The sequence below is a fragment of the Suricata suricatta genome, chromosome 12, assembly GCF_006229205.1.
Source record: "Suricata suricatta isolate VVHF042 chromosome 12, meerkat_22Aug2017_6uvM2_HiC, whole genome shotgun sequence".
Lineage (NCBI taxonomy): Eukaryota > Metazoa > Chordata > Mammalia > Carnivora > Herpestidae > Suricata > Suricata suricatta.
The window spans coordinates 78,677,808-78,704,667 of record NC_043711.1 but is presented as its reverse complement, the minus strand read 5'-3'; the positions used below and the strand labels follow the sequence as shown (position 1 = coordinate 78,704,667).

General features: G+C 53.6%; 1 protein-coding gene across 5 annotated transcripts in view; it reads left to right on the top strand.

Annotated features, from left to right (window-relative positions):
* Positions 1–16,321, top strand: part of SIRPA (signal regulatory protein alpha) — a 37,695-nt gene extending 21,374 nt beyond the window's left edge. For 2 of the 5 annotated variants that reach the window (XM_029916712.1, XM_029916711.1), the window contains exons 4-7: positions 2,358–2,465; positions 5,259–5,283; positions 11,507–11,558; positions 13,727–16,321. In XM_029916712.1, the coding sequence (XP_029772572.1) occupies positions 2,358–2,465; positions 5,259–5,283; positions 11,507–11,558; positions 13,727–13,981 (440 nt within the window). In that variant the 3' untranslated portion in view covers positions 13,982–16,321. Of the gene's footprint in view, positions 1–34; positions 515–2,357; positions 2,466–5,258; positions 5,284–11,506; positions 11,559–13,726 lie in introns of those variants that run through there. The other 3 variants (XM_029916713.1, XM_029916714.1, XM_029916710.1) reach the window with 3 other exon arrangements.
* Positions 16,322–26,860: the final 10,539 nt, after the last annotated feature.

The following is a 26,860-nucleotide window of genomic DNA, read 5'->3' as shown; positions in this document are numbered from 1 at the left end:
GTGCTAGGGATTTCATTCACATGCAAAGACTGCCCTCAGTGTTTGAGCACCCACTGCATGCCTGGCACTGTTCTGGGTGATTCCTTACCTGTGTGGTGGGAGCTAAGTTCCCAAGCCCCTCCCCTGTGATGTGTCTGTTCTATGAGGTCAGAGCTTCTGCTCTGTGCTGTTGCAGTTCCACCCACCTTGGAGGTTGCCCAGCAACCCGTGACAGGGGACCAGGTGAAGGTCACTTGCCAAGTGAAGAAGTTCTACCCCCAGCGCCTCCAGCTGACCTGGTTGGAGAACGGAAATGTGACTCGAACAGAAACGGCCTCGTCGGCCTTGAACCTCATAGAGAACAAGGATGGGACGTATAACTGGACGAGCTGGCTCCCGGTGAATTTATCCGCCCACACGGAAAATGTGGTTCTCACCTGCCAGGTGCAGCATGACGGGCAGCCCGCGGTCACCAAAAACCATACCCTTGTGGTCTCTGCCCACCAGAAGGACCAGGAAACACTGACAACCCAGGGTGAGACCAACGTGCCAACTGACCTGGCGCTTTAAATGTTTTTTCCTTTTTAACATTAAAAGTAGTAATTCGCATTTTTATGGAATAATCTAGAAGTCTAAAGATACAACGTAGAATTTTCAAGTGAGCACCCCTCCCCCAGCCCACACTCCCCAAAGTGACCACCGGTAAGAGTTTGGTAGGTGTCTCTGTAGGTCTTTCAACATAAACATGCAGTAAAGGAAGTTGGGAGGGAGGGCGATTGGACGGTCCCTAGCTTCCTGCCTCCTGCGCCTTCACCTGCCGGAGATTAATTCGCCAGCCAGGCCAGCTGCTCCTCCTCCTGCTCTTCCTCTCCTGGCCTTGATCTCCCTGGCTGCCTTTGCAAGCCTGCACCTCAGAATCTTCGCTGCTTATCTCAAGTATCTCCACTGCTGTAATGAATGCCCTTGCACCTGCTCTGTGGTATGTGCAGCCGTTTCTGGGGGGCGATTTCCCAAAGAGCATTTCTAGGCCAAAGTCCATATATTTGTGTAAGACAGCCACTCCGTGTTGGAGTGAAAGGTGTCCCGGTCTCACGTTTTCAGCCCCTCCCAACCCACTGTTGAGGTATCTCTCTTCCTTCTTCAAAATAGCAGCACCTGGTTGGCCCTGTGGTGCCACTGTGGAATGTTCCATCGCTTGCCCATTAGCCCGGCTCTGCGTTGTATGTGGCCGACCTTTTGAGTGGATTACAATAGAGACAGTTTCTTTCCTTGCTGCCTCCTGTAAGGGACCACGGAAGCCCTAGGAGCCGTGGGGCCCTCCAGGGTGTCCCGTTGTGTCACTGATGCCTGGTTTTCATAGGATGGGCACAGTACCAGGAGCTGGGACACGTGGATTTCGACTCTGGCTCTGTCGCAGACGTGCTGTGTGGCCTCGGACAGTCAGTGCCTCTCTCTGGGCCTCATTGCTTGCTTTATGGCAGTATGCAAGAGGGTGAACTTGGCCCTTCAGCTTGGAGACTCAGCTGCTACGGACCGTGGCTGTCTTGTTCAGCGTCTTAGCTTTAACACTGCCACACCCCCAGACACATAGTACACAGTCAGGAAAAGCTTTTAAAACAAATGAAAGAGCGAGTTTGTGGCTGGATTGCTCATTTAGGAAGTTAATCCTCAGAGCTATTCAATGAGCTAGAGATTATTATTGACCTCGATAACACAAGAGGAAGTCAGTGTGTAGAAGGAGGGTTGAATGACTTGCTCAGGGTCACACAACCAGAGGCACTGATTTGAACCCATGTTTCTGCGACCCAGAGCCTGCTCCTGACTACCTACAATGCTCTAGTGCAGGATCCCCTGCACGTGCCCTGGCTCCAGCCCTGCCCACACAGTCTCCCTTACAGGTGTCCTGGGTGCAGAGCTCCTATGCCCAGGTCCCAGGCACAAATGAGTAGATCGCTTCTGAGAGCTCTGTGGAGTCCCATAGCCAGGTGCACGCCTGCCCCCCACCGACGTGTGATAGCCACTTGTGAGTCGGGGTTTCACGACTGCCGTGGTGGCCACCCTGTGGCTCCTTCCTGATGAGAAGGACAATGTTTCTGTCCCTGGGGAGTGAGAGTCCCGCCCACATCTGGAAGCCAGGGTTCCTCCACAGCACTCAGCCACAAACATCTCCCCAGCTGGCACACCAGCATGGTTTTCACACTGCCCACATTGGGGACCGTGTGCCCAGCCCTGAACGTGCCACCCTGAATGCACCAGACATGTATGGCCAGATGTTCTCAGTTAATGATGCCTACCTAGCGGTGAAAAGGGGCGGTGGGCATTAAGTTTCACTGTTTTTAATTTGAATCCATGAAGCCTCTGTTCCATGTGGTCCCTAGACAAAAATGAAAGCCAGACCATCTTCATCGTGGTGGGCGTGGTTTGTGCCTTGCTGGTGGCTCTGCTGATCGCAGCCCTCTACCTCCTCCGAATCCGACAGAAGAAAGGTGCGTGGATTTTCCTCTTCCTCCCTTTTGCCCCCAGGCTGTCCTTCCCAGAGGGAGAAGCCATGAGGAAGTCCAGGTTCTTCCACAAGGAGCCCAGCGATGCTGGCCCAGCACCATCCCCAGGCTGGAATGGGGGTGGTTCCCTCCCCTTGCGGGTCCCTCCCTCCACCTCACCTCATGGTTGCAAGATAGCCGTCCCTGCTCCATACCTCACATCCTCAGGGGACCACCACCATGGTGGAGAGCAGGGAGATGCCAGGGTGTGAAGAGGGCCTCACGAGGAATCAGCATTTGCCAAGAACCGCGACAAACTTCTGCTTTCCTCTTACTTGTCCAGGTTACATGTCCAGCCCCTGAGCAGGAGGCTGGAGGGAGTGGGGATCATATGAGCACCTTCTCTAAGACCACCGGAAAGATTAAGTGGGTGATGCCATGTGAAATGTTAGGACAGTGCCTGGCACACAGCAGGCACTCAATAAATGTTAGCTCCTGTTGTCAGAATTGTACGTGAGCCAGAAACATGAGCCACCTTTCCAGAAAACTGTCCTCACAGTAGCAAAGTACACAGCCTTTGGCTTCACAGCAGGGGGGTATGAGTTCAAATCTGGGACATCGTGCCCTTGTTTGAGTGCACGGGGATGTGTGTGTGTGTGTGTGTGTGTGTGTGTGTGTGTGTGTGTGTGGTTATTGCTGTAACAAGGCCTCTGACTTTGGAGTCAGACTAACCAGGGTTCCAGACCGTTGTCATATGCTCTAAACAAGAGTTTGACTTCCATGGCCTCAGTTTCCTCATCTGTAAAATGGGTGTAGCAGTGCCTGCCTCGGAGGAGAGTTCTGAAACACAAATAGGCTCACGTCAAATAAGAGCTCAGAACACATCCTCAGACCTCAGAAAAGGCATGTCCTCTCTGCCCTTCTCGGAGGAGACCATTTTAAGCCAGCGTTTCTGAAACTTACTTGACTCCAAGTTATAGAAATACACTTCATGTCTCAACCCAGCGCACCCCACACTCCTATAGATAAAATTGGAACTCTGATATTTTCTTTTCTGTCCTATTCTATACTAAATTCTCTTTAAAATGCTGGTTGTGACCCACCATATGCCACAGGCTGCGAAGTGTGAAGTGCTGTCCTGGGCTGCCTCTCTCCGCACCCAGACCCCTAGGCTGGGCTCATACATCTCCTCTGCACCCCCACCCCACCAGCCCCCAAGTTCCCCTCCTTCCTGGACTGGCTGTGAGTCCTGGCCGAGCTGTAGTTCTCCATCTGGGCGGCTGCTCTGGAAGGGTTTCCGCCAGGTAATCTACCCGGCGGCTTTCCCCTAAAGTCCAAGGAGGGCCTTCACACAGGAAGGGTGGCAGAGCAGGGCCCACCGCCCAGTGAGGGTGACAAGCCAGCCCATCAGATAGCCCCCCGGGTGGCTGTTAGTGAAATCCTAGCCCCTGGGTGACGGGACTCTTTGGGTGCAGAGCCCAGCTGTCACACGTAGGCTTGGTGACCGTGACAATAAGGCTCCCTCTGCTCTCCTGATATGCTGGCATTGTTCTCACCACAGACTTCCGTAGTGGTGTTACTAACCCGCTTTACAGATGAAGAAACTGAGGCATGGAGATGTTCTAAAACTTGCCCAGGGCCTCACAACTGTAAGTGGTGGGGCCAGGATTTAAACCTGATCAGTGGGTCCCCCAGCGACCACTCTGTACATCATCTCCGCCCTGATGAGATGACCCTTCTCCGCGTTGGTCCCTGGCGGGGTCTTCCCATCCTCTACTTCAGATACTCACAGTGAGATGTCCTGATTTCACCTCTACTGCTTCTCAGCTGTGTGGCCCCATGGAGCCACAAGTCTCTCTGGTGTAAGATGAGTGGTCGGTGTCGTTGGACATCGTCATTGGACTCCCTGAGACAAACCAGGTCCGGCACTTCGCAGCCCATCAGTTTCCATTCAGGCATTGGATGCCAACTGGGACCCACTCACCTAAAACTCCACTGCCTGCCCAGGCACCAGCATTCACCGGGCAGGGAGATTGTTGCCTTGTGGCAGCCTCCAGCCTATTGAAGCACAGTGCACAGCGCATTTGGTGTGCAGGTTGCTTTGTAATTACAATTTCACAGTGGAATCGGAGTCCAATAGTGGCCAAACCCCAGCAGCCTCTCTGTGGGTTGCCCCATATCATAGGCTTAAAATCTCTGAACCAGATGGACCCTTTCCTCCCTCCTAAGTTCCTTTTTCGGAAAGTGGTGACGTGAAAATAAATGGATGTCCAGCCCAACCCTGTGAGCTGGAGAGCTGAGATCCAAGTTCAGAGAGGGGAAGTGACCCACCAGGGTCACACAGCGAGTGAGCGGTGGGGGGATAGATATGGGATGCGCACCTGCTCCCCCGACTCTAGTCCTGCTGGAATCTGTTCTCCAGCAGTGAAGGGCCCTGACTGGGACCCAGGCTCCTACAGGGTCTCAGGTAAGGTGTATGGTGAGTGGAAGTGAGGCTCAGACAGATGCGGGGCAGTTGGCCCCTCCTGGACTGAAGGCTGCTTTGAGCTGTGACCCTGGTGATCCCCAGAAGTGGGAAAGTGAGAAGGCCCAGCCCACTGGTCCTCCTGACAGAAGATGATGGACCACCGTACTGGAGTGGGCATGCGGGTTTCCTGTGGTTCAGAGGAGGTGGTTTCAACAATGCCTCACAACCTCCCTGGAGGCAAACCTTTGCTCCGCCCCACCCCCAAAAGAGTCATGTAAGAACAGTGTTTCTAAACAACTGGTTTTTCTTCTTTTTTTCTTCTTCTCTTTCAGCCAAGGGCTCCACTTCTTCTACGAGGTAAGTGTGCCCCTGGGCTAAAACGCCTCTGCAGTGGTTCATTGGTGGTTGGTCGGTCGGTTGGTTGGTTGGTTGGTTGGTTGGTGGTTGGTCAGTTGGTTGTTGGTTCGTTGGTTGTTGGTAGGTTGTTTGGTTAGTTGGTTGGTTTTGGTTGGTTGTTGGTTGGTTGGTAGGTTGGTTGGTTAGTTGGTTGTTGGTTGGTTGGTTGGTGGTTGATTGGTTAAACCTGCAAAGCAGAGTCCACACCCACTGACCATCCCTCCTGTGCCAGGCCACCTTCCCATTTCTGTCCTTTGTCAGCTGCTCTGCCGGGTCTGTTTTTCATGATTGTCTCAAATTAGAGGATTTCTGAAAACAGAGGCTCTTAGTTCCTGCCTGCTGTCCACAGACTGCAAGGCCTTTATCAAATCTCATCTAGGTGGTGTCAGGAAGCTGCCGCGCACACACACAGCTCCCAGATCCAAGCTGGATACTTTGCTCTTAGCTTCGTTCGTCCACTGTGTGTTGACTTCCTTGGCACGGTGGCCCCGGGAATGCCGAGGTACATAGGGTAGAAGCCATCAGCCCTCCTGGAGCCCAGGGCTGGTCAGAGGCTAAGGTGCGACATTACGTCACAGGTGGTACATTCGTTCGTTGGTTCACATTTGCAGTGATTTTTGCTGAGTTCCTACTATGCGCCAACTGTTCCAGGTGCCGGAGATATAGCAGTGAGCAAGAATCCAGGCCTTCATGGGGCTCAGACTCCAGTGAGAGAAGCAAACAATGTGTACTGTCATGTCAGGCAGTGACAAGTCAGCCCCAGCAAGGGGATGCAGATGAATGGTGGGAGCTAGTTTAAGCTGGAGAAGGGGCCTTCTCCATTAAAGAGAGGATGTGAGCAGGGACCTGAGCCAGGGTGCCATGAAGGAGGGCTGTCCCCCAGGCCAGAGAGTGGACGTGGCCAAAGCAGGAGGACCGCAGGAGGCCTGTGCACAGGGGCGGAAGCAATGAGGAAGGGCAAGAAATGAGGCTAGGGAGATTCAGGTCCACAGCTTCAGCCCAAGGCCACGCAGCCGGGTTTGTTACTAATTCAGACTTTTCAGCTTCTAAAGAAAAGCCCCCATTATTCACTCCCCAGTGGAGAAATCCAGAGATCCCCATAATCTACCACTTGAGTGGACCTGCATGGAAACAATAAATAAATTGCATGGGCATGCCCCACACAGGCAATAAATAAAAGCCACAAATAGCTTCATGTTGGTTCAGGTCAGGTTTTGCTAACAAATAGGTTGTGCAAATCTTTCTTTCTTTTTTTTTTTTTTAGGGCTTTGTGGATTTCCTAATGCAGAGCAGGAACTCAGGTTCTGGGGTGGAGGCCAATGGTCTAGGGTTTTACTCCCAGTGGGATGAGGAGCCACAGGAGGGAGACTGATCTGACTTTTGCTTTAAAAGTACCATCCTGGCCGCCGTGTGGGGCACAAGCTGTAGTTGCTGAGGGTGGAGGAGGCAGAACGGCCTAGAAGGAGGCTACTGCCGCGGTCCAAGCACATGATGGTGGCCTGGACCATGGCAGTGGGACGACTGAGAAATGGTCAGATTCTGGATGCGTTTTGGAGGTTGAGTCAAGAGGGCTTGCTGATGGACTGTAGAGTCAAGGACAGTCCCAAGGATGGGGGCGGTGGGGATGCTGGGTGTATGTGAATGCCGAGTACACTCTTTTCCAAGGGCAAGACTTAAATTCTGTCCTTTGCCTAAAAACCTCGGAGGCTCCCTATGGCCCTCAGCATAGTCCAGCCACACTACCGGGGCCCTCAAGCCCCTCGTGGTCGGGCCTCCACTAACTTGGACAGTTTCATTTCTGGCCACTCCCCAACCCTCGTGCTCGGTGACTCAGCCAGGCTGCACTCCCTTCACAGCCTCCCACGCACCATGTCCTCGCTCTCCCTCTAGCCCTTGCATGCTGGCCTCTTTCCCTGAGATGTGGTCAGGCGCCACCCAGGATCTCTCCCGCCCCAGGAGGCAGCAGTCACAGGGGCTCTGTGAACAGTGCCCGCTGGAGATGCGCAACACTGGAACTCACCCTTTCATCTGCTTACCTCTCCCTCTTCCTCCCCCTCTACCTCCGGGTTTGGGTTTGGTTGGGCAAGGGTGTCACCACCCCAGGGACAGGGCCCCTGCCTGTGAGCTCTCTGGGTGCCCCTGCATTGTCACCACGGTGGTGCATTCAGGCTGTCTCTTCGCTTGCTCCATGTTGTAACCCACCCCCACCGAGGGCGGGAGCCTTTCCCCCTTGTTCGCTGCCAGTGACCGCTGTACTTGGCACTGTGCCTGGAACGGAGTAGGTGCTCAGTTAAGGTGTGTTGAAAAAACAAACGAATGAGGAATGAATGAATGCCAGCCCAAACCATGGCCCCAAGCCCCATCCCTTCCTCCCCTGAATCTCTAAAACTCTCCTTCTCAAATGGCTTCACAGCCTCAGAGAGTGATCGCTCTTTTTTATTCTTTTTCTCTTATTGTCGTCCTTATTTTTTACTTGTCTTATCACCTCAATTAGACGATAAATTCCCGAAAGAAAGGGGCAGTGTCAATAATAATAATAACAGCCTCAGCAGCTAACATTCATCAAGCACTTACTGCATTCCAGGAAGCTATCTATGCCTTTTCCTATAGTAGCCCATTGGTGCTTTTAATTATAGTGAAAACCCTCTGATTTACAATCATCCCATTTTAATTGAACAGAGCTTCTCAAACTCGAGTGTGTGGCAGAATCCCCTAGATGGCTTGTTAGAACACAGATTACTGGGCACGCCCGCCCCAGACTTTCTGATGCAGAATTTCCATTTCTAACGACTTCCCAAATGTTGCTAATGCTGCCGCCTCCAACTCAGACTTTGAGAACCCTTGTTCTAGAAGGTCATTCTTGTCTGTGCATGTGCTGGAGGAGACAGAGGCTCCGAGAAGTCGTGTGGCCTTCCCAGGGTCCCTCAGCTAGCAGGTGCCAGAACCACCAGCCCACATTCCTGATGCTGAAGCCGATTGCTGCCCGTCGCTGCTCTCATGTTTTTCTTCCCCAGAGAAGCCAACCGTTTTCTGCCTGTTTTTTATTTTTCCAATGTGAACCTACCAAGGGAGCCGTGAGATTGCTTGCTCCCTTTCATCTCTCTAAACCAAAGCGATAGCTGGTGAACGGCAGTGGTGGTGCCCATGCTGCGCTGGCTTCAGTCGGCCGGCTGGGATCAGACACTTGCCGGAGGACGTTGGCGTGGGTAACAGCCGAGCATCTTGGGAGGGTGCCGGGCTGGGGTGCCGCCGCATGGAGCTCAAAGGGCCCTTCAGTTTGCAGGCCTGGGAGTGGGGGGCTGGGTATCTCTAACTCCCTGGGTTAGGAACGCACAGGTAGAACAGTGTCTGTAATCTTCTTCCCCAGCTCAGGCGAGAGAAAAATACGTCTCTGCTCCCTTAATTGGGCACTAGGGTTCATTTGGTCGGCCGTTTGTTCACTTGTCAGACATTCACTGCGTTTATTCTTGGAATATTTAGGGCTTCTCTGATTCTTTCATTTATCCATCTGAATTGAGCCCAGCTCAGTGCCAGGCCTTAAGCTGGGGGATTGTGAAGGAGAGCAAAAAGACATTAGCCCTGGTCTCGTGGCCCTTTTGATGCTGTGTTCATTCATTCATTCAACAAATACTTGTGGCGTGCTGCCGGAGCACCAGCCCATCACTGCCGGAGCACAGCCCCACAATCCATCAGGGGGCAGGTCACCCAGCAAGATGGGTGGAAGGTTAATGCACAACGCAGTACAGGTGCTGACTAAGTAAAATATCGCTGGGCACGGAGCAGAGCAGGGGCCGGGGTGCAGCGGGCGGGCAGGGCAGGCGTGTCTAAGGAGGTGACATTCAGAAGGTGGCTGAAGGACAAGGAGGCTCCCACCACAGGAATATCTGGGGCAAGAGCGGACCAGGCAGAGGGAACAGCCAGTGCCAAGACCCCGAGGCAGGAGCAGTTGGAAATGTTCATGGAACACAGAGGAGGTCAGAGCAGCTGGCCCGGAGTGGGCGAGGGGAAGAGATGGGAGGCTAGAGCATTCGGCAGGGGGATGGGGGTGGGGATCGTGTGGGCGCTCCATCTTGGATACAGACATGGATCTCAGTGTGTGCCAACAAGGGATTGAGGGTTTTGTGCAGAAAGTGACATGACCTCATGTAGGCCTTTTCCATATGGAGAACTGCACACCGAGGGGCGGAAACAGAAGCCGGGGCACCAAGGGGGAGGCTTGTGAGGAATCTAGGGAGCTAGGAGGAGGAACCTGGGTGGCTGGGGTTGATGCGGGTTTTAGAAGCCCAGCCGACGAGCACTGAGATGGGTTAACCTGGGTTGTGAAAGTGGACAGAGGATAATCAGGAATGAGTCTCACTTATGTCGCCTAAGCCTAGGGACGGGTAATAGCAGTGGCATTCTAGGACACAGGAGAGCCAGACACAACAAAATGGATAATTACCTCCAGTCTGCTCTGAAAGAGAGGGACCCCCTGTTCTAAGAATGGAGTTTGGGGTTCAGTGAAGGTTTCCCTAAGAAGGGACTATTTGAAACCAAATCTGAGGGAAGAGAAGTGGTGAAGCCAATGAAGAGGCAAGGAGGGCTGCATGTGCAAAGGCCCTGGGGCAATCTCTCTTCATTCCAAGTCACTTTATTGCTGAGGAAGCATGGCCGGCAGGCGGCAGATGGACGCATATGCCAGATAGGAAAATAGGCAAGGGGGCTTGGGGCTGTCATGGAGGAGCCCGGTCAGGGAAGGCCTCCCCAAAAGGTGACATCACAGTTGAGTGTTGATGAATGCACAAAAGTTCACCAAGAGACAAAGCGGTGGAAGGTAGCTTTCTTGGTTGTTGACTTGAAGTGCATCTCACCGAGTAGCCCTCAGGAGGTATTTGGTGGGTGGATAAGTGGGTAAATAGAGTCAGGGGCGTGAATGGGCCTGGGGAAGTCAGCAGAGGTCAGAACATGCAGGGCTTCTGAGCAGAGTGATGAGTTTTACTCGGACCAGAGGCAGCCGGTGGGGGGAAGGGGGCCAGGGTAGGGCTGGGAAGGGTTGGAAGCTGTGGGGTGTGGATAGACCTTCGTGATCTTCCCCCGCAGCCATGCCCCTGCTCCCAAAGCGCTGTTTCTGTGGCCACGTGGGGCTTGTCACGCCCCAGAACTGCTTTCTGAGCCAAGACCTCGTGCCAAATCCATTAATAACCCTGCTGCCAAGCCCCATTGCTCATTTCTGACATTATCCAGGCTAACATCCCTGGAGGTGCTGGCCCGAGACTTTACACAACTCCTGCAGAACCAGCAGCTCTGGTTCGCTCACCACCTTGACCGTGACCCTGCAGTGAGTCAAGCCGCGGCCTCCAATTACAGAATCAAGTGCACGAACGGCTTCTTTGATTAACCAGGACACTGTTCCTTCTCTCTCTCTCTTTTAATGCTAAGACCTAGACGTGTAGAATAGGGACCATGTGGAAAATCTGGGAACGAAATAGAAGAAAAAATACCCTCCAAAGAGGTTAGCACTTTACTATGTTTCCTTCCCGTGTGATCCACACACTTTTGTAGGATGGGGATCATTCCAGAGAACATTGCCTTTTTGCTTATCATGTTAATGTAATCACTTGTAATAAAAAAAAAAAAAGCCCCTCTCATAAACCTTTTAAGTTTTTATCTATGAATCTATCCTGATTTCCTTAACCAGTTCCAACTGGCAGAGCTATAACAAGTAAACCTTCCTCCCCATCCTGCTCGGTGGCGGCTGCCTCTGTGCAGAGTGCTTTTTCTATATTTTGAAATCTCCCAAAAAATGAGCACTTATGAGTCAAGAGATGAGGACACCTTCCAAGCTCTTGATTTTGTCAAGCTGCCTTCCCCAAAGGGTGTGGGTTTGCCCTTCCCGTCAGCGTTGCATGAATGTGTCTGTTGCACCATACCTTCCCCAGCGCCCAGTATTTTAACTTGTGAAGGTCCTTGCTGGGAAAAGTGGGTTTAGAAAAAAAAAAAAAAAAAGAAAAAAGATAGCACCTTGCTGAAAGTTCCTTTTTCGTGAGATCGACTCTTTCCTCCAAACATCTGATAAGCAGTTGTGTTTCTGTCGGGACCTGCTCCGCCCATATAGGAAATGGAACCGAAATGTTATTCTTACCAATTTGCATGAGCACTGGAGATAGGAAGGATATTTTTATCTGTGTGTCTCTTTCCTTTTTAGGTTGCATGAGCCCGAGAAGAACACCAGAGAAATAACCCAGGTACAGTCCTTGGTGAGATGCCCTTCCTGGAATTCTCGCTGGTGCGATCTCCTTACATCAACCAGACTTGCAGATCTTGTTCTAAATTAAGACTCCTGCCCCGGAGTGGGGGAGGGGGAGGGGTGGAGACAGGGGTGGGGGGAGTGGGGGATGCTCACATGGGAGAGTGTCACTGCCTCCTTGACCCAGTGCCCCCAGCGCACAACTCCAGGGGGCGCTGCTCATGGTTGTTCACTGATTGCCTCACGCAAGGGCGTGCTCCCTTTCTGGCACTTTCTCCGAAGCGCTGCTGAGGCGATTTCACGGGCACCGTGGTTGGCCTGATTCCGACAGACCTAGCCCTGCTTCTCACGGGCTGACGGCCGTCAGCCCTTGGAGGCAGAGGGCTCCTCTGCCTCTTATAACGAGACAGGCCCTGCCCTGAACCCGCCATGAGAGAGCACCAGCTGTCCTTGACATTTCCCGGGCTGTTGTCACCGTGTCAGATGCAGTCTGTTGCAGGGAGTCGAGCTGTTGAAAGCCGCGGTGTTTTGTAAGCCCAAACTCTGGCTTGCTCTCCCAACCCGGGGACAGCCCCCCCACCCCCACCGCAGTGGCCCTGGACATGAGCCCGAGGGGTAATTAGGAACCAAGGCCTTCTCCCCAGTCACCTGGACCTCTGGACTTCTCTCTGGAACTTTCAGGGGGAAAGGATGATGTGGAGAGGTGGTCCCTGAAACCTGCACAGAATTCGCAGCCAGCCATGACTTCCTGAGCACCTACTGTGTGCCAGGCCCTGGGCAGTGAGCAAGGCAGCCACAGCCCGGCCCTTGTGGAACTCCTTACAGCCCTGGGTCTAGAATCCCCAGTGCCAGGTGCCAGCCCCTGCCAAGGAGGGACTTTAAAGCTGTGGTTGCAGGTTTCCCAGAGAGAAGTGAGTGAGTGTGCAGGGCCCGGGACAGGGCTGTGTGGTGAGACCACAGCTGTCAGGCCAAACAGATCCTTTCCAGCTGTGCGACTTTGACCAAGTTATTTAACCTCTCTGGGCTTCAATTTCTTCACTTGTAAAGTGGGGTAAGGTGTTCCTAGCCACAGGCAGAGGTGGAGCCTACAGAAGGTGCTCCCTGTGATAGCGCCAAGCCTGTAAGTCCTTGGGGGCTGAGCTCCAAGGGGTTGCCGTTCACCAGCGAGGAGCCCCCCCACTTCTAGAACATGGGTGCTGGGCCCAGAAGAAGTGAAGTTTGTCATTCATGATGAGTATTTATAAGGTAGCCATTGTGCGTGATCGGATTAGCACATGGGAGATGTTCAGATTTGCTAGGTGGTCGATGATCGCCTGCATCTGTCGACCACACGGGTCCAGTCGATGTGTGCCAGGCTCTCCTCTGTGCTCCTTACCTGGGTGATATGTCTAAGCCTCATGGGGACCCTGCAAATAGACACTGTTATAGCCCCGCCTCCCAGATGGGGAAACCAAGGCCCAGAGAGGTTTAAGTGAATTGCCCAAAGGCCCTCAGCGAGACAGGGCTGAACCAGGATTGAAACCCCAGGCTCTCACTGCCTCTGCTGCCTGGGGTCTCCTTCTCACATGCCCCTGTTCTGTCTCCCAGACCCCAGCTTCACCCTGAGTGAGGCTGAAAGTCTTATCCATTCTTTCGTCCATGCATTCATTCAGTCAACACATTGATGCTTCAGTGCCAGCCGTGGGTTCTGCCTTATAACAAATACCTAGTGAATATGTGTTGAATAAACCGGTACATGGATGAGTATCTCCACCCACTGGGGGCCGGCATCCACTCAGACCCCCAGACAGAGTCTGTCCTGGGTGAGGGGTGGTCATGGAGGAATGTGGCTTGAGGAAGCCCAGAGACAAAGAGATGCATGGGCTGAAAGGTACGGAGTGGACTGAGTGTCATTTCGAGAAGGGAAATGGACAGCGGGCAGAGGGAAGGACCCTGAAACGACAGAACAGAGCGTGGGGCAGAGGGGACAGTGAGGCAGCACTGTGAGGTGACGAAGCTCCTTTAGGCCTTGTGAGGATTGGAAGGGTAAGTCCAGAGGTAGGTGACCCAGGCCAGAGGAGAGGGGGTGTGAATTAGGGCTGAGCCAGTGGGGCCCGAGGGCAGACGGAAGCACCCAGCCTCAGTGCCGATGGGTAGAGCAGGGGGGCTCCAGAGTGCACTTCTCTCCACCACATTTAGATCCAGGACAACAATGACATCACGTACGCAGACTTGAACCTGCCCAAGGGGAAGAAGGCTGCACCTCGGGCCGCCGAGCCCAACAACCACACAGAGTATGCCAGCATTCAGACCGGCCCGCCGCCTGCGCCTGAGGACACCCTCACCTACGCCGACCTGGACATGGTCCACCTCAACCGGGCCCCCAAGCAGCCAGCCCCCAAGCCCGAGCCATCCTACTCGGAATACGCCAGCGTCCAGGTCCAGAGGAAGTGAGTGGGACCGTGGTCGTCTCGAGGGTCTGTCCCCATGAGCCTTCCTGTCCTGTGCGGGACAGCCGTGATGGGGACAGCCAGCCCAGGTCCCAGAGGGCCGGGATGGTGCAGGCCCCGGAACTCCGGGATGAGGCTGGCTCTTGTCTCCCCAACCCACGGGGCTCTCTGGCATCCCCAGGGCAGCCACAGTCCCCCCACATCACCACACACGGAGGCTGATGTTGCCAGACTAGCGGGGGGACCCGCCTGGGAACTGGCCAGAACCGCGGGGGGGCCAGGAACCCTCCTGCCTGTCTCCATCAACACTCGATCGGTCACAGTCCTGGAGACCCTGATTGCCCCTCATTGTAGCCTGATCTTCCAGGGTGAGGAGGGAGGAAACCCCACCTCCTTTTACCATCACCCAGCGGGGGCTTGGGGAGGATCTTCCCTTTAGATCGAATGGCCCCATCCATGGAGAAGCTGGAAAAAAAAAACCTTCTGGAACCCTCATCCCAAGACTTGGTGAGATTGCTGCCAAGAGTCCTAGCCTCCCTATTTCTGGACTGATGAGGCACCAGCCCTGGGGGAGGGGAGGATCCTCTGAGGAACCCCCACATCACCACCACCACCACCACCACCAAGGACTGAGTAACAAAACTCGCCCTCCTCCTGGTGGCCCTCCAAGACTCCTTGAGGACCCGTCATCCCAACCGTGACGCTCCGCACGGCCCCTCCTCTCCTTTCTAGACCTGAGCTTGCTTCCTCCAGCTAGCACTAACTCAGCGACATCTCGCCGTGGACGCCTGTAAATTATTGAGAAATGTGAAATGTGCAATCTTGAACCTGAGGTGTTAGAAAATTTGATCTGTGGTGTTTTGTTTTGTTTTGTTTTGTTTTTCTTAAAACGACAGCAACGTTATCTTGGCTCTTTGTCATGTGTTGAAGTACCTGGTTGGGTCTTGTGCAGTCTAAGGTTTACCAGTTGGTTGTCCTGGAGGGACCTTCTTGCAGCAGAAACTGAGCCCCTCCCACGCCCCAGACCCTGAGGACGGGGAGGACGGTGGTCGTGTGGCTGTCCCATGGAGATGCTTAGCCTTCCCTCCGGGATAATACTGGCCACGTTCTCAGCTGAGCCACGTGGCCAGTGCTGCTGCCTTTCGTGCCCCCAGCGTGCTAAGTCCAGACCCGCTCAGGGCTCCTCCAGCCTGGTCCTTCACAGTGCAGGCTTGTCGAGACCTGAGGCCTCAGTCTTCTCATCCAGAAAGAGGGGAAAGGACAGATGCCCCCTGCTCTATGCAGGGGAGAGAAGCTATGCCTGTCTATTTCCCCCACCCTTTAGCAACTACCCCATTCCAGCTCTCTGAGCTGATCCCTGCAGGAGAAATCTTCTGTTTCTGCGATCAAACCCTTTTGGGATCAAACTGGAATAAATCCAAATCAGCCAGGAGGCCTGGGCAGCTGTGAAGCCAGGACTGACCCTCTTCTGTCTTCCTGTCTCAGGAGGGTTGGGCAGATACTGTGACCTGTTACCTTGACCCCCACCCTTCAGTTGGGGGCCTGGCTGGGCCCAGAGCCAGCAAACATGGCCAGCCCTGTTGATTCGGTCTTCACGCATAACCAACCAAGTCTTAGAGCTGAGAGGTTGATCTTCGTCGCCCCCTGGGCCCAGCCATCCATCGGACGCCCCAGGGATTCCAGCCCATCAGAACAAGGAGCCGAGCGACCTTGACCGCCAGCAGGTCCTACGCGTGGAACACCAGGAGCTCAGCTCAGACCCAGTTCTTTGGGGACAGAGATTTGGCATTTTCCACGATGGCATCCAGGGATCAGCTGAGCCAACCGGCCATGTGGGCAGCTTTGGCCGATGAGGCAGTTTCTCTGTGACATCTGGGAGCCCAGTGACCCAGCCACCTGGCTCAGGCCATTTCCAAATTCCAAAAGGTTGGCTTGTAAACCTTAGTCTCCCTCTCTTCGGCCCAGAGAAGGCACGAATGTGCTTGAGCGTACACACGCACACAGACACACACACACACACACATGCACACAGAATTTTAAGAGAGCGTTTTCTTGGTGCCATTTTCATTTTATTTTATCTTGAATTTTGGAAGGGGAGCAAGGGAATGAGGCCAGGGGAGTCGTGTAGCTTCAGCTTCGGCCTGACAGCCTGGAGATTCCCATACCTTGTGTATCGAACCCCAGGAAAAGGAAGAGGTCAAAACAACACTACGGAAGGAGCGTGGTTTCGGGAGTTTATTTTAAGACTGCTAGGAAGGAAACAGGCCCCATTTTGTATATAGTTGCAACTTAAACTTTTTGGCTTGCAAAATATTTTTGTAATAAAGATTTCTGGGTAACAACAGCCCCTTTGGGTGTCGAGTGTCTTTATCTCTGTGAGTGTGGCTCCCCCCCACCCCACCCCGTCCTCAGGAGGCTGGGAGAGGATTGCATGTGGCCCCCAGGGTTGGAGACCCCAGGGTTTGGGCCTCTCGCTGGAGTTTTCTAGACACGAAGATTTTGTTTCCCTGGCACAGAGGGAGCTGGCGGAAGGTTGTGCCCCAGACACCCGCGGAAGCAGACTTCCGACAGCCCCGGGTGTGTCCCGGGTCTGCCCCTTTGCAGAGTTGAAACAGCTCACCTCCTGGAGACTCAGGCCTGTCGTCGACACAGGGGACAGTCAGGCCTGCAGTCAGCGTTCCTGTGCGGATCGAAGCGGGTCAGGGGGTGCCCAGCGCCTTGCTCGGCACGTGACAAGCTTTCACTGAGGTGTTGGTCTTTCCTTCCCGCCCTCGACGTTGCCCCTCCCCACCTATGAGGTCTCGGACGACTGGGTCACCACCCTCTGGGAACCTCACATCCCCCTCGACTAAATTCAGAAACCCAGTGCAGGGCCTTGAATATCCTTGCTAAAGGTTTCATGTCAAGTGCTAGCATGGAATAAGTGCTCACTAAATGCTGGCTTCCCTACATCTCCCCCATTAGAATATTAGTAATATTGAAGACAGTTGTACAATGATGGCTATATGCTATTGACGATGAGGAGTGCTTACCGTGTGTCAGGAGTCTACATTGATTAGTGCCTTCAAACCTCACAACCAGAGCTCCGTAGTGTCCTTGACCTCACATAAAAGGTAAGGACGTGGCATAACACAGGCAGGGTCACACGGCTAATGAGTGCGGTCACTGGGACTCAAACTTCGGCTCTCTGACCTCAGCCTCTAACCCCTGAGTCCACAGCTGTTAACAATCATGTACTGGCGTTGACCATGCACTGTGGTCAGTCCTGTGCCTGTCATAGGAGGTTGGAACTCTTGACATCCCCATTTTACAGATGCGTAAACCAAGCTGCAGAGAAGTTAATTCATTTCCCCAGTGTCCCATGGCAGAGCCCGGCCTTGAACCCAGCAACCCTGGCTCTTCCTCACCACCTCGTACTGCTTCGTTCAATTCTCAGAGCTGTTGGCAAGGGTTGTGCCCATTTTGCAGGGAAGGAAGGTCGAGACTTGGGAAATGTGTGGGACCTGGAGAGCCCAGGCAAATGAACCTGTAGTTGAGTTGGGACTTGGCGCCAGGATCCACAGGGCCAGGGGGAGTCGTCCCCAAGCCCTTGGCCTGAGACATATGTTCAGGGATCTAAGACACTTAAGGCAAAGAGCCTCCTGCAGGGTGTGGAGAAGTCACCTGCCCCACAGGCTGGGACCTTGGTGGTGGCAGATAACTCAGCTCTCAGCCTCCCCCAGGGCCCAAACGGAGTTACATATGCTGCTTGGGGGGGGGGGCGGGTGGGAAGTGTTCAAGGTGTGTGACCGGGCCGAGTGGGCAGGGACATGCCTCCCATTTTCTGGGAAGGTGAGGGGATGACGGACCGCGTGTCCAGGCAAGAAGACTTGGGAAATGTATTTTACGCAGCACCTGGGCCTTGCTTTTCCAAGGCCCAAATTTCCGGGGCTGTGGGCTGGTAGGCAAAATGCAAGTTGATAGGAGCCAAGTGACCCCCTTCCTACCCGCCAGGAAATCATTTGGCATTTATCAGATACCTCTGGTTCCACATTGAGCAAAGGAGAACCACAGGGCACCGCTGCCCTCCTCCAACCCTCCTCCAGCCCCCAACGTGAGGCCCCAGAGGCCATTTGCAGCCCCCTCCCCCTTTTACATCATAATCAGGAACATCTCTGCCTTCTCCGCAAGACTCTAATGTCCAACTGTGAAAAACCCTGCGTGGGCTGGTGTATTCCCACCAGCCAAAATTTGGCCGAGGTTTGTTTATTTAATTTTTACACAAGCTCTTTTTACATCTTGGTCTCCTAAACTCTGTATAAATATTAACTTATTTAAAATCAACTCAGTCCATCCTCTTAACAAACCTGCGAGATAGGTACTATGATCCTCGTCTGTTTGATAAAGATATTGAAGCACAGAGAGATCGCACGTCCAGGAAGTGGCGTCCCTGTGGGCGTGCGTGGGCGCTAGACGGACGCGACAGGGCTGGGGGTCCAGCAGGGTCACGGACAGCGTTGGCATGCACTGGGCTCTGCTGGGAGCCGGGAAACACCATGTGGTCTCGGTCCCCCATCGCCTCCCTGGTAGCAGCCAGTATCCTTGGGCTTGCCTGGTACTCAGCCTGCGGCCATCGGGGTCTCTATGGCCCTCCCTTAACCATGGCATTGTGTTTGCTGGGGTCTGGGTTTGTTTCCTGAATACAGGATTTTGACCCTGAAAACACCAGGGCATCTGTGTGGCTCAGTGGGCTAGGCGCCCTCTTCTTGATTTCCGCTCAGGTCACGATCTTACAGTTCATGAGGTCGAGCTCCACGTCGGGCTCTGCACTGACAGCACACAGTCTGCTTGGGTTTCTCTCTCTCTCTCTGCCCCTCTCCACTCACCCACGTGTCAACTCTCTCTTTCTTTCAAAAGGAATAAACATTAAATAAAAGATTTAGAAAATGCTTCCAAAAAGACATGCTCCAGACATTCAAAAACAGGCAAAACCTTGGAAATGGGCCTGGGGGTGGGGACAACCCTTGCAGAGAGGCAGTGACAGGGAAGAGTGTGAGGAGCCCCCTGGGTGACAGGATGTCCTGATCTTCCATGTGAATGGTGTTATTTGGGGGCCTGTGGGCCTGAAACCCATCAGGTGCACATTGAACATGTCTGCATTTTCCCGTGTAGAAGTTATACCTCAAAAAAGAGACCAGTGCCCTGTCTCCCCAGGGATTCAGCCTGACCTGGCAGTCCTGGAGCCCAGCCCGGGCCTGGCCCAGGTGACAGCTCTGGGAACACTGAGAGATAGCATCCCGGTGACAAACAGAGCAGGCAGAACAGGAAAAGGAAAAGTGTGGCCTTTACAGGACAATCCATTTATCTGTCATCGCTCTGTCTACGGAGACCACCTCACCACCTCACCCTACACCCCCCTCCCACGCCTCCTGGGGCCGTGCAGGCTCCGGGCTGCCACACAGTCCCCACCCTGTGACCTTGGGCAAGTGGCTTCACCCCGGAGCCTCAGTTTGTTCTCCTGGGAAATAGGATGGTACCATCACCCGAAGGTTCTGGTGAAGGTTAGAGAACAGATCTAAGACCTTTTGCAACAGCGTGGGGCAGACAGCAGTCAACACACTCACACACAGACACGCTCACACCTTCACACCCCACCCCTGCAGACATTCACGCACACATTCACACTCACACACATAACTCGTGTTGGGACTACACAGTTCACACCCATACCCCCCCTTACACACATTCATAGCCCCTTATCTAAACACATCACCCACGCCCCCCCTTGGACACAATTTGTACCCCCTTATCTACACACATCTACACACACACATCCACACTCATCTACATTCACACCCACACACTCACATCCATACACACAAATCACACTCGCCTCCCAGACACACACTACTCATGCACACATTCGCACCCACACACCAAGGCCAGGTTTTCAGAGAGCTCAACAACAGTGGGTCTCCCCTCCTGGCTGAACTAATTTTACCAGGTCCCTCCCTCCCTCTTTAGCCGTGGGTGGCTCCCTCTTGCCAGCATTGGGGAATCCAACTCCCAGCCTGGCCTTTGGGACCTGTTCCTCACACCCCACCTGACCTCTTTAAGGACACTTCCTGCACCCCCAGGGTCTGGGCTAGACTCTCTGGCCAGGCTAGTCCCACCAGGTACCAGGTGGGGCTCCCTTTGACAGAGTTGGCCCCAGGCTGAGTCACCCTCTCTCCTGTCTGTCCCCTAACCAGGCCATGAGCTCCCCAACACCAGACTGTCACTTCCTGCCTTAGAGATCCAGCCCCTGGGGGAAGGGAGACTGAAGGCCACCTATGGGAGACAGAGGCCCACACGGGCACCTGAATTCTTCATTTCACTGAACTTCTTTTACTTCCTCTGAAGATGGGTGCTATGATGTCCACTTCACAGATAAGAAAATTGAGGCTCAGAGAGGTGAAGAGACAAGATCACTCCTTCAGCCAGTCATTATTTCTCCAGCTCCTGCTGTGAGCCTGGCCCGGCAAACCTCCAGGGAAACCGAGCCGACTGAAGCCAGGCCGCACCCTTATGAGCTCATGGGGTGGGAGGCAGCTGGAACATCTGGACAAGGGGTGTCCGTGTGTAATTTTCGGGAAGTTACAAAACCCGATGGATGCCAGGACAGAATAGCAAAGCCAAACACAGCTCCGCCACCGGTGGAACGAACTGATACCTGGGGGGCCTTGTCAAACACTGCCCCAGCCTGGCATTGAAAGAAAGTTCCACCTTCTTTGCCTTATTTCCGACTACTGGATACTTTTTCTTGCTAGGAGAAAGTTCACAGGCCTCACTCAGCGTGCATAGGGCAATAAAGCCTTTCAAAAGAGGAAACCCTGGGCTGAGGCCTAAAAGATGAGTAACAATGAACCGGATAAAAAGGGTGTGAAGGACGATGGAGTAATGATGATGATGGCAATGAGAGGGAATGACATATGGCCCTTGTGTAGGAAAGTGGACCTTGAGGGTGTCATGCTGAGTGAAGTAAGCCAGGCAGAGAAGGACAGAAACCATATGTTTGCACTCATAGGTCTAGCAGGAAAACAAGAGAGACCTAATGGAGAACCAGGGGGAACGGAGGAGGGAGAGAGAGTTGGGGAGAGAGATGGATGCAAAACTTGAGAGACTGTTGAATGCTGAGAATGAACGGAGGGTTGGGGGGAAGGGGGAGGGGGGAAAAGAGGTGGTGGTGATGGTGGAGGGCACTTAAGGGGAAGAGCACTGGGTGTTGTATGGAAAACAACTTGACAATAAAATATTATGGAGAAAAAAAAAAGGGTGTGAAGGAACCAGGGCCGTGCAGAAGCCTCCTTCCCCACGAGGGCTGGTCCCCGCCAAACACCGCGGCCCTGTCTTGCATCAGTTTCCCCATCACTCCTTGCACTGGCAACACTAGCCTCCTGACGGGTTCTGGAATGAACCACAGGGCCTTTGCACATGCTACTTGCTGCACTGGGAACATCTGCTGGGTCTATTTCCTGCTCGTCCTCCAGTCCAAACACTGGGTGCCTTCCCTTGTTAAACAACACTGTAACAGGCCTGTCCAGGACCTTCCTGTAACGCTTGTCACTGTTTGTATCTAGATACTGACCTTGTGATCCCTTGACTAACATCCCCCTCCTCCGCTGCTCTGGGAGCGGCCTCAGGGCGCAGAGGTTGTGGGCTATGATCACCAGTATAACTCCTATGCCTAGTCCGTGTGACGAACCCAAAAAATATGTGTTGGATGGATGGGGAGGAAGGAAGAAGGATGAATGGGTGACTAGATATGTGCACAGAAGGTTGGATGGGTGGGTGGGAAGGAAAGGAGGGAGGGAGGAAAGGTGAGGAAAGGAGAGCATATAGAAAAGCCCAGAAGCTAGAGACTGCAGGCCATCTTAGGAGAACTGAAAATGGCAGGCTTGGAACTGGGATTCAAACCCCAGTGCGGCTGACTGTTCCCACTGAGTCACTCTGCCTTTTGTCCTGATCCCATGCTCAGAGCCATCACTTTCTTCCTAATGGCTGCGTGCTCCCCCCGGCAGGCGAGGAGCCAGTGACCCCTGTCTGAGCCTTTGATACCTCCTCTGGGGAGACTGGGGCGGTGCTTAGAAAACACGAGGAGAGATCGCAGACATCTTCCTCCGCCCTGAAATTGCACCAGCCTGGTGTGCGGCTGGCCCAACGTCCAAGGGCAGACATATCCTCCCGGCCCTGCTCCAAGGACATTGGGCCAAGGCCCCCCAAGCAAAAGGTGCAGTTCCCAGCCCCTCGGGCCTTCTGCCCCCACAGGGCCAGCTCTGGGCAGGGTCAGCTGGTGCAGCAGCTGGTCATGGTTGTGTGGATCTGGGCCATGGAGCTGTCTCCAGAAGGACACCGGGTGAGGGTTTAACAGCAGGCAGGCTGTGGCCCCGCAGAGGCTGCTGCCCCATTCTCCCCCCCACCGCCACCCCATGCCAGCGAATGGCCCTCTGGGGCACACACAGATAAATGTGTCCCTACCACTGTCATGTGCAGGATACAGAGGCGCTGGGGCGGCCGGCCCGAAGCTGCCGTTACCCCAGGACCTTTCGCTGGAAATTTTTTTTCTTGGGGCAATTAAATCTTCAGCCGTCTCCTCGCAGGGAGTGCCTGCTGCATTTTAATTATCCTTAAAAGTGGGAAGTAGGCGAAAGGACACGAGGCGAAGAATTAAAAAATAACAAATCTGCTTATAAACACAGCCATCATCTTGCGGGGGTGCATCTATGCCGAAGGGATGCTCCTCTGTCAGCTCTGCAAAGCCCTTGACCCTTTGCACCCCAGGCTCCCTGGGATGTGGGAAGGGGCCCCCTCTCAGGGGGCAGCAGCGGGGCTCAAAGTGCTGCTTGCTCCTCCGCACAGTCCACGAGGTGGAAGTTACTGACCTTGTGTCACAGCTGAGGGAACTAGGACTGAGCGGGTCACTGGTTTGAGCATGGGCTCCGGCAATCACCGGTAACAAGGTACTGGTCCACGGATCACGCGGACGGGTCTCAAAAAACCATCATGCTGAGCAAAAGGAGCAAGAGCCGGCGGGCGCCCGGGGGGCTCAGTCGGTTACACGTCTGACTTTGGCTCAGGTCAGGATCTCACAGCTTGTGAGTTCGAGCCCCCGCATCCAGCTCTCTGCTGACAGTCCGCTTCAGATTCTGCGTCTCCCTCTCTCTCTGTTCCCCCCTGCTCACTCACTCTCTCTCTCTCCCTCTCAAAAATAAATAATTATTAAAAAAAATAATAATAAAACAATGTGATTTAATGTTTATCTAGACCTTCCGCTGTGCTAATCCCTATTGTGAGTTTGTGAGTGCTTTCCGTGTGCTCTGCTCCTTAGCCTCCACACCCATCTGTGACACAGGCACCGTGAGGGCCCTGTTTCCCAAATGAAGAAACTGAGGCACAAAGGAGTTAAGAAATTTTCTCAAGGCAATGAGGCTAGTAAGAGGCAGAGCCTGAGTTCAAATCCAGACAAACTATAGGGCCATATAGTTTTGTTTTGTTTTTTAATGTTTATTTATTTTTTATTTTGAGAGAGAGAGAGGGAAAGAGAGGTAGAGCAGGGGGAGGGGCAGAGAAAGAGGGAGAATCCCAAGCAATCTCCGCCCCATCAGCCCAGAGCCCACCTGAGGGGACCAACCCACAAATCATGGGATCGTGACCTGAGCTGAAAAATCAAGACTTTGACATAACCAACTGAGCCTCCCAGGCACTCCAGGGATGAAGAGTTTTGAAAACAAAGTTCAGTCACCCATGAATTAGTCTTACAGGCAGGACTAAGTCCCAGAGCCTTCCCACACGACAAAGCTGGCGGAAGGGGAAAACGCATGCATTCGGGCAAGATGTACCTGGTGTCAACTGTACATTATACTGTGGACACACGGGAAACAACAGAAAAGTCCCAGGCTCTTGGGGGTGTCTGTGGGGGAGGGGATCACCAGATAATCCCCAAAACAAAGGTGAGTTGCAGTCAGTGACAAGTGCTCAGAAGGGGAGGTTGAAGGGACCCCAAATGCACTTTCGGAAGGGGGAGTTTGAGCCAAAGCACACCCTCCTCTTACATTTGCGTGGAGACTGCGCTGGCCTGGCCTGCACCCAATTAATTCCTCAGCCACCCGCTCCTAATGTGATTTCCCCTCCAAGCTGTGTGTTCCGCTGACACAGAGCAAGTTTGAAAGCCTTGTCTTTGAAAAGATGTGGCAAAGGCCCTTTGAAATCGCCTGCCCTGCTCTTAGCACCTAGAGCTTGAAGCTCAGCTATTTCAAGAATGGCCCCAGAGCATTCCCTAGCCCGCAGAGTCACATTCCAGCACAGTGGGGCCGTATCTGGGCAACAGCTGGAGGGCCGGGCCCCGGGGGAGGAGCCTTGCCTCGGGCCAAACACTCAGGCCCCTGGGAGACCCTGGGTGGCCTTGGCTCCAGGAAATCAGGCAAGGAAGGTTAGGCCTGCTCCCTGAACATTTGTTTACCACTTTGCTGAAAGCTACGATGCGATGCGGTGCTGGCTCGCGCTGGGCACTTTGGGCACAGTATCCGACGGATTCCTCTCCGTAGCCCTGGACCACCCCCCGGGGCTCCCAGGGGAGCACAGAGAAGGGAGGCGACTTGCCCGAGGTCACACAGTGCTGTAAGGACAGTGTTGGCCTCTGAGCCCCACCCCCTACATCGGGGGCTTCCTGAGCCTCCTCTCAGACCATGTCCACCTGCTGAGATCATCACTCTACACCATGGGGTAAATATGTTTTTGGAAGTCACCCGCTCTGGATTCATATTCCTGTCCCCCTACTTATGCAACTTTCTCCACCCCTCTGGGTCAGCTTCCTGCTCGGAGAAGGGTCCCTAAGACTATGGCTACCCCACAGGGCTGCTGTGCCTGGGCCGGATGAATGGGGAATCCTCAAAAGCCAGTAGCTATTCTTCACGTATAGGCTTTTTTTTTTTGTACATAAACAGGCTCATATCCAACTTTATATATTTGGGGCTCCGCTCCAAGTCACCCGCAGAGACCGACCTCATGCTCTGACACAGCTTCCTCGTATTCTCACACTTATTCGTTCGTTCATTCATTCATTTGCCAAGTCTGTACAATGGCAGCTTCTCTACGCCAGGCCAGGGCGCACACAAAGCGTCTCTCAAATTCTAGAGGGGGAGACAGTTAACGAGTACACAAGTAAACCATCGAGATCGGCTCGCCTTGTGCTAAGTGCCATAAAGAAAATAAGGTGGAGTGAAGCAATGGGAGGTATTGATGAGGAGGGAAAACAATTCAGATGCAGCGCTCTAAGTCCCCGAGGACAGGACACGGCATTTGTGCTGTCACCAGGAGAGAGAGAAGGGGGAGGCGGAGGAGGAACCTGGGCTGGAACGATCCAGGCAGAGGGCGAAGGCCATGCGAGGCAGACTGAGCTCAGCATGGTTTCAAAGGGGAATCTCTGAAATGGTGGTGGACTCTTGGGCTAGGGCCACGGTGGGAAGCTTGGGCTTCCTCTTGAGAGAAATAGGAAGCCTCTAGAGTTGGGAACAGCCTGCCTCAGTATGGTTTTTTATAAACTACCCTGGGGGCGCCTGGGTGGCTCAGTCGGTTAAGCATCCAGCTTCGGCTCAGGTCATGATCTCAGGGTTCGTGGGTTCAAGCCCCACATCTGGCTCTGTGCTGACAGCCAGCTCAAAGCCCGGAGCCTGCTTTGGATTCTGTGTCTCCCTCTCTCTCTGACCCTCCCCTGCTCGCACTGTCTCTTTCTCTCTCTCTCAAAAATAAATAAGAACATTTAAAAAAATTTATAAACTACCCTGGATGCTGGGCAGGAATGGATTGAAGGGGAGATTATGGAAAAAAGGAGATTGGTCATGAGTTCCTCAGTGATGGAGGTTAGGACAGCATCTACTTTTTCCCTCCTTTCAAACAGTCATTCAGCCAATATTACTACGCAGAAATCCCCAGGAGTGCAATGGCTGGATTGAACAGGTGAGCCTGTTTTCCTTCACATCCAGATTGCACGTTGCGTTCCACATCATCCGCATCGTACCTGTGGGCCCTCCAGCCTCCACCCTGAACGGCTCTGCCCCACCCCAACACTTCCCCAACCCCTCCCACCCTGGCCCAGCCCCCGCCCCCCCCCCAGTTCAGAATGCACTTGGAGTTCTTGTCGCAATCTGGAATTACAAATTTTGGAAGACGAAAATCTCAGAATCAGGCTAAGTGGCTAAAAAGACTGCCCAGGGGCCGCCTTTTCCAGTGCGAGTCAGACACAGGCCTCCAACACCCCGAAGAGGCCAATTTACCCCTATTCTTCCAACCACAGAGAAGCTGCTTTTTTTCCCCTTCCGTTCAGCCGTGAAAATAAGGCACGGCACTGAGATGACATTGAAAACAGGCCGTGGGATTATAAATGACGGAGGGCTGGGTGGAAAACCCTTCTCTCCACCACTCTGGGCACCAGCAATGGAGAGAGCTGCTGTCCTCTGAGCCCTCTGCCTCCACCTCTCGGGGGCCCCCGACCGGCCTTGTCAGTGTCCCCTGGCCGCGGCCACCACCTGCTAGCCGGCCTCCCGGCTCCCATTCCGTGCCCTCTCCACTGCCAGATTTCCTCTTCATAAGTGGCCTTTTAAAAGAAGGCCTTCTCTACTCATCAGCTGCCCCAGCATCTGCAGCAGCGCGGAAGCATACTTTTACTATTTTCATATCTTTTCAGGCTCCTTTCTGTGCTTTATGTGGGGGGAGGGGAAGGAGTGCTAAGACCTCAGCGTTTCACAACCAGTGTGCACGTGATGTCTGATTTTAATCTTGGCATTTGGAGATGCTTTTGAAGACGGTTTTATGTTATCTTTCTAAGACTGACCTGGTGTGTTACTTGAAAGAGGATTTTGCAACAGAC